The sequence below is a fragment of the Cottoperca gobio genome, chromosome 1 (assembly GCF_900634415.1).
Source record: "Cottoperca gobio chromosome 1, fCotGob3.1, whole genome shotgun sequence".
Classification (NCBI taxonomy): Eukaryota; Metazoa; Chordata; class Actinopteri; order Perciformes; family Bovichtidae; genus Cottoperca; species Cottoperca gobio.
In genome coordinates this window covers 17890532-17903940 of record NC_041355.1, presented here as the reverse complement: position 1 = coordinate 17903940, position 13409 = coordinate 17890532, and the positions used below count along the sequence as shown (strand labels likewise).

Here is a 13409-nt window from a genome sequence, read left to right as displayed (position 1 = left end):
GTTCAGGATTGTTGAGTGTTTTATTTTGAAAGTGCAGCACATACAGTACATCTCTTCTAAGAAGAAAACATGCTTTTTGTGCAGGCTAGAGAAAAATAATGAAACTATAAAATGTCAAAGATGACCTCTGAACCTGTAACGAGGAGAAGTCTAGGAGCACTCTGACATTAGTGGATATAATATTCCATCTGGTCAATTTTGTTACAAAACAATATGCTCTTTTGCATAGCAACTGTAGTTTTATTCAACTTCATCAGTAGTATCACGTCCATATCGAAAATATATACACACTTTTATTAAACATTTCAATGGCCAGTCAAAACAAACACATCATGCACACGATATATACGGTAATACAATAACTGAGTGGTGAGCTCCATAAGAACACTGAGGACAGATTTGATAACCGGTTACTTTAAGATTATTGCTAGTACTTCATCCCTTCATTAGAGCGTCCTTCAAACTGCGAGTATAGAAAGTGAGTGATACATTTTCTACAACATTTTAAACATTGTTCAATTTGCTCCATGTGTCTGCACATTCGTTCATGCAATAGAGAAAATATGATGGTTATAGTCATTTCTATGAGTGAAGAGGCCACGACAGTCGCCTACAAGTATCTACTGTTCATCAATGCTTATTGTTATTACGCTGCTTTTCTACAGCCTTAAATATGCTTGCTCACGTCGGTCTGCACAGCTCATTCGATCGCGATTCAACATCTTAAAACATCAGAATCCACTTCTTTTGATGCCTTCCAAGAACCTTTTTAATAAAAAAAACATTTCACAAGTAGTGTTTTGGGGAGATATCCTCAGGACATCCCACCGTGCACTGCTCTGTTTAGTGCCAAGCACCGTCCACTCTGACCGGGGGCTGAATAACTGTAGATGAGCTCCAGGCAGCAGGAAAAAACTCAGTTCTAAAGCTTTAGATCACATTGTCAAACATGTGCATGGACTGCATGATGCTTTCATCCTGGATGGAGAAACAAAGGGGCAAAGTTAAACTACTGAGAGAACTGCAAATCGAAAAGGAGGTTTTGTTAGTCATTAAATATGCATTTGAAATGGTTGAAAGCATTTGATGCAGAAGACCTTTTGGCATGTCTCCAAGAACTCCTCGATGGTGACCACTCCGTCGTTGTTCTTGTCCATTTTCTGGAAAATGCAACACACAGGCACAGATGTTTCAAAGGGTAACTTGAAGGTACCCAGTGGAGCTTTCTTGCCGAGTTAACACGAGTGACTGAACATCAGTGAACGGCCTGAAACTAGTGCCAGGAAAGCTTATTGCAATGCTACCAAGGGGCAACCTCCATGTGTGAGAAGTGAAGCCCGTGTGTAAGTGCCTTAAACCTGCATTATTTCTAATGGCCAGCAGGGGGCGACTCCACCTATTGTATAGAAGTCTCTGAGAAAATGACTTCTCACTTGATTTATTACCTCAGTAAACATTTTCCTATTGCGTTTATGCTCTCAATATCTAGTGTCAAGTCTTCAATACAGCATGATTTAATTTAGTACATTATGAGAGATTAATGTGAAATGCTGAATAATTCTGGCGAGATAAAACAGTGCAACGTACAAACTTTGTATAAGCAATATTTAAAGACACATTTTTAAAAACGAATCTCAAGTGAAACATTGCAAAAGGAAATCAAATCAAACACAAGGGGACCATTAGTTGTTTTGAACAAAGACTAACTTTAGTTTAGGGTTGGGTGATGTGGCGTGTTTTGGTGTTTTACCTGGAAGAAGGTGTCAACATGCTCCTTGGAAGCATTATCCCTCATGCAGGGGTAGGTGTACTTCCCCATCATGTCATAGATGGAGCGCATGATGTCTGTCATCTCCTGGACGAAAATAAATGAGAGTCAATGAAGCGCTGCCGACATGTCACAAGACCTATACAAAGAAAACGGTTAAAGTACCTCTCTGGTGATGCAGCCGTCTTTGTTGAGATCATACAGATTAAAGGCCCAGTTGAGTTTATCGGTGATGGAGCCTCTTAAGATGATGGACAGACTTACAACAAAGTCCTACAGAAAAATAAAAAACCCGAGCCGTGATTGAGATGATGAGAGAGATTGTGACATCAGAAGGAGTGAGTCACAGGGTAAAGATGAAAGCAGGAAGTAAAAGAAGGAAGTGGTTTGTTAGTACAGAGTCAATGTTACATGTTACCAAGCGTACTTAAAGATATGAGGTACAAACTAAAAGCTTATAAAGATGATAGGTTTCTTGGTTATGATTTACTGTAAGGTAAAGACAGTAAAGGAGTTCCATATTGAAGTGAAATTCAACCTTGTGTGTGTGTCCTGGCCAAGAAAGTCCATATGAGAAATGTACCTTATGTGCCCTTACGTATTTGACTAAATGAAATATCTTAGAAAGAGTTATTTTATCTAGAAAGACAGATGGTCGTCTGGAGTAGCGAAGAAGAAGAAGATCGTAAACAACTGTTACAAAGTGCTAAACGATAAATCAACAGAGTAAGAAGCGTTCTTGGAAGAGTCGTTGAGCTTTGTGCTCTCTGTGCTATTTAAAAGTACATAATGCATGAAAGGAAGAAAACAGAAGTGGAGAAAATGAAGGAGCAAAAAAAACAACAGCAGAACATGAAGGGATGGAAAAGTCACCTCAAAGCTGACCGATCCATTGCTGTGGGTGTCAAAAGCTTCAAACAGGAAATGTGCATACATAGTTGAATCTGGAGGGAAGAGAAAATAAATTGATCATTGATCATTCATAAGATTCAGTAAAGCTTTGAGAGTGTGAAATGATAGAGAGATCCTGTGACATCACTTTATATGACTGGACTCATGTGAAAAACGTTTGTTTTATGTAATCTTGTTTTAATGTGTAATCTTCCACCAATGAAGATGGAAGACGTGAGATCTTTCCTTATGAAAAGGTTATAACTACAGGTTTCTAGTTCGACCGATATTTTACATGTAATACCAGAAAAATGATGTGAGAACTTTTGCAAACTAAATGTTAAATAAAGGTGAGAAATACGAGTTAGACACAGAAGATGTTAATGATGAAATGTGATGCCAAAGCAAATAGAACCTGAGAGTCATTATGATGAAACTGTGTAATAATAATAATAATGATCATTATTGTGAGAACATTTCTGGTTATTGTGTAATTCGAAGTCATTATTTCGACATAAGCAAGTCATTGTTTTGAGATACTAAGTCAACAAAGTTTCTCGTTATAATAAATTACAAGATCATTTTTTTAATCACAAGGCTTTGCGCAAGTTTTCATCCTAATGTTTTCTTTTACTGGCAGGACTCGGCTTCCACAGTGTCTGACTGACCTCCATGAGGGAAGAATTGGGAGTAGATGCTTTTAAAAGTCTCTTCATTCACCACACCACTGGGACACTCCTGTGGAAATAAAAAAAAACACAGACAGGCTTTCTCATGCACATAATTAAAAAACACTCCTTATTCATATCCATGGTCCATGAGTTTAAAAAAAAGATTCAAACATTCACGTGAATCTTTGACTGACGTTTTTGAATCCCCGGTAGAGGACCTGCAGCTCCTTCTTGTTGAAGTTGGTCTGCTGTAGGAGACGGTCGAGCCCCTCCGGTCGGTAGCGCACCGTCAACAGTTCATCATCATCAGAGATATTACCTGCGTGTAGGGATGGGCAGAGAAATTAAATAGTTACTCCCTAAGATTTACTGAAGTGTACATGAAACGCCTCGCCCAGAGAAAAATAAAGGAAAAGTAAGAGTGACAAAAGTATCACAGTTTAATTTTAATGAAGGGGAATCTGGGAGCGACTGTGTGTCCTGACACTTGCTTTGAGTAATTGAAGAGCTGGAGCCGGAGCGACAGCAGGGCAGAAGTTTGAGGAAGCGCTGCTTTATGGTCTTTTTGTTGGGTTTGGATGCTGGATTATCTGGAAGCAACCAATCACAGCACAGATTAGAGGCAGACAGAGCGGCCAGCATTGGGAACACCATGTTAGATGGATAAACCACTGGCCGAGCTACAAGCAAATAATTTGAATCACTTTTCCACGCAACTTAGTGGCACAAATTAGTTTGCTGACCTGGCTTTGAACCAGTGTGACCTATCGGATCAGAGATGCTTGGAGAGCGTCCATGTGAGGGCTGAGTGAAATGACTGAGACCTGAGATACAGAAGTGATCTAAAGGTCTAATATTATTCTTTGTTTTCAGATATAGAAAAAAGTCAGGTTTTTTAAAGTCTTTTTTTAACCAGAATGTGTCTTTTACATGACAATTACAAAAACATAATTATAACCACCGGGTCACTGGACCTCCCACCATCATGGTCCACCGGCCTTTACAGACACCACAACACAACACGACACCACGACACAACAGATGAGCCAGTGAACACGTTCACAGTCACTCTCCATGACTTTGAGCTGCAGCCCTCCTTTGCTGTCTTCTTTGTTTCTTATTTGTATCTGTTGTGTTTCCTCACTTTTTGAAACCAGAGTCGTTCTCTCCAAATGTTGCCAGCTGATAACTTGCTCCAAAGCTGCATGTGAATCAATCAATAATCCTGATGAAGTTATTATAAAAAACATCTTCATTAAACTGATTAGCGAACACAACATCTGCACCCCAGCCCTCCCTCCTCCTGTAGGAGCACCACAAGGTCGACTCAGCTGCTACAGTAAAACACAAACATCCTCTTTTATTCTGAAGCTTTGCCTCGTCCTAAATTCTCTTTGTGTTCTCTTTAAATGTAAAGGCATCTTGTTGTGTAGTCTCTCTCATCCAAAGTCATTCACAGAGACTTTATATTGATCCAAAACAACCCAAGGACAAAGAGACACGGTACACGTGGGGTGCTAGACAGCAGCAACTATGCAGCCAGAAGCTCACACCAACAATTGTTGATTTTGCATCTCCAGCTGTGTACTTCCTGCCACTAGAGGGCAGTGTTGACCCACAATCAGATTACAGTTAAGGCCTCAAAGTCAGAGAAAGGACAAACAAAAATGCAGACAAGAAACAACTACTGTATGTATGGAACCCCATTTCTGACAATGTGATTAAAAAGAGCCTGAATTATTTTGAGATGCTAAATCATTATTTTGAGAAAGTTGCTCATAATTCTGAGATACTGGATTTGTTTTTTCTTCATCGCCAGGATACGTTTTCATCTAATGTTTTTCTTTTACTGGCAGAAATGGTCTTTGTAAGGTTTTAATGGTGGTGAACCGTTACAAACAGGATGCAATCTGGTGGGTGGTGTAAAGTGCGATGGAGAAACGAGCAGCATCAGTCAAGCAGGGACTCTTTTTCTTTTTCTTTTACTGGTGATCGTACACAAGTTACAAACAATGTCCAGCATTCACACTAACAGGTCGCCTGCTGCTGAAACAAAAGCAGTCCCACAGGGTGCAGCAGATTCCAGCAGCTGCTGTGGGATCAACCTGATTCTCTATTTTTCTTTCTTCAAACTTTACAGAATTGAGGTGCATGTGTGTCACTTTCTTCCCCTTAGTGAGAGGGAAGCTTTCCCGCTCGCTCACAGCATATCTCACTACATCTATGAGCACTGCAGACTACAACAGACAGGCTAGCAACCTGTGTGATGTTTAAAAACCTGTACTCCCACTGCTGTCTAGAGAGAAAACATTTACTGATGTTGGAAATACAGAATGTATAAAACCTCTAAGATTTCCATTCAAGTTAAATAAGATGCTGGCACGTGAGACAGGTCGTCTCTAACATCTTGAATGTGCTCATTAATATGTAACTACGGAAGCCCTGAGAGGCAAGTGAGAAAAGAAATCTGATCAAAATAGTTTTCTCTCCTGTGTTTATGACTTCAGAGCAGGAAAAACTTTTTTTGCCAGGATTATCTTTCCACGTCCCTCAAATAATTTTTCAAAGTGTCTGTTGTTATTAAATGTTAAGTCTTATTAGGAACATGAGGTACTGGTGCACTTCCACCTCTTGTGGCAGAAATGAGGATTACACCAACAAACACTTTTTCCTTCTGTTCTTAAATCGCAAACACAAAGGAGAGAAAATGTATTTCAGACTTAGAAAATAGATCTCAGGGCTTCAGTAGCAACACACCAACAGCAGTGTTTGAAACAATATCAGCTTACGACTGCGTTATCATTAAATAAAAACTTCACCAATAAGTAACTAGATACCTAAATAAATAAATCTGACTAATGTTCACTCTCTGAGAGACTCTAATGTGTTTAAAAGGGTCATCAGTAATGTAAAGTACACAAGGATTAAATAGCAGCAGCAGCAGCAGATCAGAGGCATTCACTAAATAACGCCTCGCTTTAAAGCTATAAACTTCTGCTTTCTGTAAATAAACATAAATTATTGAAATGTTTTCATTCTGTGAGAACAAAGCGGTTACTACCCTGCCTTTATATGTAGGACATGTCAATCAAACTTTCAAATACAGCAGCTGCACAACGATGGAAAAACAAACAAAGCTTTGCAGGGCCTCTCACACACAGGTGAGGAGCACAAACACTTCAGCCGTTTGGATTTATAAACTGGAAAACCATTTTGCAGGACGACAGACAACAACGAAAACTTCCCTGCTGTTTTCTGGTCTTTCAAGATGGTATTTTTAGACGTGAAGGAGCGCAGGGCAGATATTATTATATATATATTCTAAGTTATTGAAAAGCTCTCTAAGGGCAGCTGTTTTATTCTTTGCACAGTAATCCGACAAAAACTGAGCGGGAGGTTTGTTCTTAGAGGGGCGAGAGGCAAACATTATTCCAGCTGTTATATAACATCATAAGCCTCAGCTGGACAAAAAGTAAAAATGCACTGTAAGCCAATATAAAGGATTTTGTTCATACTGCTCCTAATGTTACAATATGAGCAAAAGCAACATACTTGTTTTATTAAACTGAGTGCTGCAGTGAGTGACCTTTCAGCTGTCCCACAGCACAAACTGATCACTGGATACCGCCGAGGCTCCTCCGATGAACAACACGGACTCGTTTCAGCAGGAGCGCAGATCTTCCAGCAGGCAGCCTTTCCTCACTCCTGGAGACCCTCTGGGTGACTTTGATCGTGTGAATCAATTTCAACAGATGCAAGTCCTCTTAGGCCGATCAATACACTCTTCCCTGCTGTTATCGACACATTTCAAGACTCTTTTATCCACTGGTGCAAACACCTCCAGCTGAAAATACTTAGATTGTGGATGGAGAAGTCAAAGACAACCAAGAAACTCATGAAAGGAGTGCTGGGAAGCTTTGAAGGGGAGTCATTTCAACAAGTTATAACGGAATTTAAAGTCTGTTATTGAGATCTTTTGGCAGGACACCTTAGCATTAACTGTTGTATTTCAGTTTAAGGGGAGAAATAATCAGAATATTCCCAAACCTCAAACTTTTGAAATAGGCCCTTCAATGGGTTTCAATCAGGCAGGTTTCTGGCTACACGAAGAACATATTGACCTGTGAGATAAATGTAATCACTGTGGAAGGATTAAAGCCTCCCAAAGTGGCAGCTGCACGTCTGAAAAATGACACAATGCTACAGTGTTTTCATGACTTCAATATTTTTAAGACACTTTTCTTTCAAAATCTCCCAAAATCCCAGAGAACCTGCACCTCGGTGTATAAAACACCAAACGTTCTTACAAAAGTTCATTTTCCTTCCTGACTAAGAGCTAAACAGAAAAAGCGAGCATCAGTTCTCAGGGAATAAGTAAAGAACCTAGGAATGCGTATAAAGAAACCTAAACCGGTGACGCTAATTTTACTTTTGATCCGAGACCCAAACTGGGTTCATCGGTAGGATCTTAAGTTTACTTGGGAGGTCACACAGCGCTCAATGATTGTTTGTAACATGTTCCCAGGGCAACAGCCTCTGTGCTTACCATAATCCTCAAAGAGGACATGGTTCAGATTATAGTAATCTTATACTAACCAATGATACTCACACTTTTAAATGTCTTTCTCTTCCATGAGTTCCCCAGTGATGGTCAATGAGGTTTATTTAAATTCCTCTGACCTCATGTGACACACCATCGGTTACGGAGCACCAGATTTGATCTTTTGTTACACAACTGTGATCTTAATACAGTCTTCATCAGTCCAGCCAACTCCACCTGGCACCTGGTACATGAAATATATTTATATATATGATATATCTGGCTCTGAGGGGCTCTTATGTAGAAATCTGACATGTAACTACATGAAATAAATGTAAAAGTATTTGTGTTATCAGTGTTGACAGTTTTTGATACATTAGGGAGGAAACCCTTGAGCGCTCTAAAGAAATGTCATGAATAAAAATGTATGAAAGTGTTATCACCTGTCTCATGCACACACACACACACACACACACACACACACACACACACACACACACACACACAATATTTACATTTGTTGTTAGACGGCGATCTTTGGTGACTGTAGTAGTTATGAAGGGAGCAAAGGAGGAAGTCAGGTGTATGTACATCAGAAAGAGCGACAAAATCCGCATATGGGAGCAGACTGGGGTCAAACAGACACAGGACTTTCACCCAGGAGTTTGTGTCCTGTATGAAACCAAAAGTCAACTCTGAGTTACTTATGTTACTTAAGTAACTATGTTACTACGTATCAAACGTAACAAACGTACTGATATAAACCCAAACCATGATCTTTCCTTAAGCTAACCAAGTAGTTTTGTTGCCTGAATATAATCGAGTAGTTCAGTTTCTCAACGTGTTTTAAACTGCGACCTTCGCAACGTTAAATATGCATTTATTAAGCTCTTTCTCTAGTCTTCGCGACCACTCAAAGCGCTTTTACAACACGTCAGCATTCACACACACACACATTCATACAGACGCCACCTGCTCATCAGGAGAGATAAACATTCACACACACTCACACACACACCGGTGGCCATGCCATGGGGAGCAATTTGGGTTTCAGTATCTTGCCCAAGGACACTTTGACATGTTAGCTTAGCTTAGCACTAAGACCCCTGTTTCCAGTCTTTAATGCTAAGCTAAGCTCACTGGCTGCTCATGTAGCTTCATAGTTACTTCATCTCACTGTCGGCCAGAAAGAAAATAAACATATATCCGAAAATGTCGAGCTATCCCTTAAATAGAAAACAGTCTTTTCACATGACATCATAGTTCAGCTGCACCTCAGCGGGAGCTGTCAGTCAGGGTCACTGTAACATGTGAAGTGTAGTGTAGAAAGTGATGACTTGAAAAAGATCCAGTACCTATAATGTATGGCTACGGTCAGGAGTAAACAACGTGAGCTTTCCAGCAGAGCAGCTACACGTAAACAACATTTTCTGCTCAGTCTCAGTATGTAACTGATAAATCATTTAAATGCATTTATACAGACTTCTTCCACCATAAGCGGTTGTTGTTGCTTCCTTCATCAATATATTAAAGATGACTGTTGGGTGCTTATTAGACAGATGCAATAGAGTTAAACAGTGTGTGTATCTCAGGCTGTTGTGCACCATGGCGCCTCTGCACTTCACTCTTTAATAAGAGTCCTTGTTTGTGTGTCCTGAACACCCATAAAGCCTCTGTGTTCATGCACCTGTTCACTGTTTGGTTAAAATACTGCTGAATGGATATCACACTGGCTATTGTGCCAGCTGCAACTATCAGCCATTAAATAAAGATGTATACCATATCCTGCAAACTAAATGGGAACAGCACTGTGCTGCTCTTAAGTTATTTTTATACATTTATTTTTAAAGGAAAGCACTATTTTGGGAGTTGTCACAAGAAGAAGAGTCCTAAATGTGTGTGTGTGCGTGTGTGTGTGTGTGTGTGTGTGTGTGTGTGTGTGTGTGTGTGTGTGTGTGTGTGTGTGTGTGTGTGTGTGAAAAAGAAAGAGATGAACACTGAGATGCTTACTCTCTAAAGAGACTTGACTTTGCAAGCACTCATGAGGAAAATAAAAGACTGAATAGTCTGACAAACAGAGGCGCCACACTGATCTAATTATAGTATAAAACACACACACACACACACACACACACACACACACACACACACACACACACAGTTAAAAGTATAGTAATAAAGAAATTCAGGTGAAAAAAGGTTTTGACAGGATAACCTTTTCCATGTTCCTTCATTTGTGTTAACACTTAAGTGTGTTAAGTGTTTGTTGTTGTTGTAATACTCATTTCGGCCACAAGGAGCTCAGAGGCACCACTATCCCATGTTCTAAATAGGACCAAAAGTGGCAGATTAGCACCGATAAAAATACATTTCTAGCCAAAAGAAAAACATGAAAGTAATTTGACATAACTTGCTAACACACAATATGTATGTATCTTGATGTTATTGTGCTTGGAGAACTTAAAACTCACCTGGAAGAAAGTGTTGTAGTGATCATGAACATGGGGTAGGGGTGCACCTCTGCCTCTTGTGGCCGACATGAGGATAACAACAACAAATACAACTTTTTTTCCACTGGTTTCGCAGATGAATAAAAAAGGAACTCAGAAAGATTATCCTTTTTTCACCTGTTCTTAAGTCTTTTTTTTTTTGGTCAGACTTACTTGAGTTGCGTCTCAGGGCTTCTGTAGCCGAGACTCGTCTATTCATTGTTTGCAGTTCTGTTCTCTCTCCTCTCTACTTCAAACCTTATCCATGTGTTTATCTGAGCTATATGTCCATATTTACAACCCAAGAGAATACTACTGATGTTCATCTTTATGACCTTTGTGTCATAATACGACTGTTTTAATGCTGAATGACTTACTTCCAAGCTCTGGTAAACACAAGATTTAAAGTGGTGCTTTTAAATCAGTTAGTTTTACAGATCTGTGGATTCAATCAACTAATCGATTTGTCGCCAAAATCGTATAAAAGTATGTTGACTAAGAATTTCTTTAGTCGAGGACAGACCAAATTTCTAGAGCATTTCATGAAAACAAACATGTTGATTTAATATGACCAACATAAATTCCATGTATTTGTTAAATTAGGGCTGTGACTTGTGAATGTTGTCATTATCGATTCATCTGTTTTCTTTTACAATCTATTAATAATTTAATCTATTAAATGTCAGAAAACAATGGAAATGCCCATCACAACTTTCCTAGAACCCAAAGATGTTGACCAGGCCCACAGTTAGTAGGCTAAAGCAAAGTTCATCTTAAATAATAAAGTAAGGATCACGAGGCACTCAAACACTGAACTCGGCTGGCTGGCTTCAGTGTTTTTTTGTTTTTTTGACAGCTCGGCAAATACTATTTATTTAAAATGCCCCTGTGTAATCTACTGTACTGTATGTACCAGTTGACTCTTTAGAAGAAAGCAAAGCAAACTTTCATGAGCGCACAGTCACTGGAAATCTCAGCCAGGTCAGCAAAACAGCAGTAAATCAAGCAATTTCCCATATAAAAAATAAAAAAGATGACAAAGGCTGATACCTGTAAGAGGGTCGTAAGATCTGTCCAGCTCTCTGGAGTCAGACAAACTCTGGTCCTGACTCCTGGATTTCATGTTTCTTTCTTTCTTTCAGTTCTTACCAGAACACCGCGCAGCTACGACTTCACTCCTGTTTGCATGTCACTTTTCTGCAAGCATCAGCCTGTGTGTGTGTGTGTGTGTGTGTGTGTGTGTGTGTGTGTGTGTGTGTGTGTGTGTGTGTGTGTGTGTGTGTGTGTGTGTGTGCTGTGTGTATTTATGTTGCAAACGGGTCCAAGATTGACAAGAAAAAAAGAGTAAAAATAAAAAAAAGTCCGCGAAAACGCTCGTGTGTCTCTATCCAAACTCTCCTGCTCAGCATCAGCGCGCACTTTTGAGTCCGTTTGAGAGGCTTCTGCGGGTTTAAGGTTCACATGTGATGTTGATCTGCAGCCGAAATTTGATGACTTTAATTTGCTGATTGTCCAAATATCCCAAAGAAAATGTCAAAGAGTCCGACTGTCAGCTGGAGCATCTGCATCTGTCCGAGCTGAGAGAGAGAAACAGCTGAGAGGAGAGAGGAAGAGGAGTGATGGAGAGAGCGGGAGTGCTACAGACAGACAGACAGAGGGATGTGGGAGTGTATATCTGCTGATCTTCGCTCCCCTGATGGATACTCTCACCTTGGCTCGGCAGGAGGAAGTAATACCTGCCGATCAATACCCTGTCAGCTCCACGCCCTTGGGCTGGTTGAGTAGCTTTAACGAATGACTCACTCATATTTCAAATGAATCCGAGAGCCAAGGTCGCAATTCGAAAAAAATAATCATTTGAATATTAAATCCATAAATACACACCATAAACTGGGTGGAGACCGATGAGGCCGCGAGCTGATTTATGGGATAAACTAGAAGATTTCCACAAGCTTTGTTTGCCATCTGAAACTTCTATTTTAAGACTTTGAGCTTCCCTGGGACATCATCAAGGTTTGAAGTGTAATTCAGTAGCTTTTTACAGGAGAATATTAGGGCCGGACATAAGAGGGGAAATAAGAGGAGGAAGATTTTTATTTGATTTTGCATTAAGTAGAAATGTCGAGAGTAACGTTTAAATGTCGAGAATAAAGTATTACTTAAAGTTTCAAACTTTAAAGTCACACGCGAAATGACTCAAGTGAAGTTGTGTAACTTTCTCTGGCTTGACAAATCTCCCCTAAAGCCACAGGAGACATTATACAGCGGTTTCACAGGCAGAATACTCTCCATAATAAGTTAACTGGCTTTGACATGGCTTTAGTTATTTATTATTAGTTATTTAGTCATGTCTTTTTTATCACATTGCTTTTTAAAGTAAATATTGTTATTGGATACATTATACTCACAATATGTCCAGGACGCACGTAGCACTCCTTTAATCCGGCTTCAAAATCCAATATAAACCTTTTTGTAGCATTTCAAAGAACCAAACACTATTGAATTATTATAGGCTGTGCCTTAAATATTCTGATCCACACAAACCAGGGCAGATTAACTATAAAACCAGCAATAAACAGTTTTATTGTGTTCTTGCCTTTAAAGTTACCTCAAACCAAAACATAGAACAATGTAAATGGTATAAAAAAAGAGAACTTCTTTTGCCAAGAAAAACTAAATAGTGCTTGTTGTGGGATAAACAGTGTGGTGAAGCGTCTTTAAAGACAGGCAGGATGCGGGTGAGGGATTATTATGTCCCCCGTCAGAAGGCTGATGTGGAGAAGAGAAAATATCTGCTCTGGGAAACAGCGAGACAAAGAGAAAGGAAAGGCAAGGGAGGACACAGAGGCCTTGTGAAGTAAAAAAGAATCAGAGAGATGGATAGTGGTGCATTTGAAAGAGAAATAAACTCAAACGAGAAATAGAAGAAGACAGAGGGAACACAGTGGAGAGGTATTTGAATATATATCATGCGCCTTGGGTCGCTTAAATCTCGCAGGATTGATGGTGTGTGTCTCCCGCGGGGGTTTACAGGGAAGTTTAGCATTGCT

At 39.7% G+C, this 13409-nt stretch overlaps 1 protein-coding gene across 1 annotated transcript in view; it reads right to left on the bottom strand.

The window, feature by feature from the left end:
* Nucleotides 1-37: 37 nt before the first annotated feature.
* The window catches only part of LOC115008326 (Kv channel-interacting protein 2-like), a 23008-nt gene continuing 9636 nt past the window's right edge, over nucleotides 38-13409 (bottom strand). The window contains exons 2-10 of the mRNA XM_029431876.1: nucleotides 11410-11653; nucleotides 3822-3920; nucleotides 3525-3649; nucleotides 3328-3397; nucleotides 2642-2712; nucleotides 1934-2041; nucleotides 1751-1855; nucleotides 1098-1160; nucleotides 38-978 (exon numbers count right to left, since the gene is read on the bottom strand). Coding sequence (XP_029287736.1) covers nucleotides 931-978; nucleotides 1098-1160; nucleotides 1751-1855; nucleotides 1934-2041; nucleotides 2642-2712; nucleotides 3328-3397; nucleotides 3525-3649; nucleotides 3822-3920; nucleotides 11410-11482 — 762 coding nt within the window. The 5' untranslated portion in view covers nucleotides 11483-11653 and the 3' untranslated portion in view covers nucleotides 38-930. The remainder of the gene's footprint in view (nucleotides 979-1097; nucleotides 1161-1750; nucleotides 1856-1933; nucleotides 2042-2641; nucleotides 2713-3327; nucleotides 3398-3524; nucleotides 3650-3821; nucleotides 3921-11409; nucleotides 11654-13409) is intronic.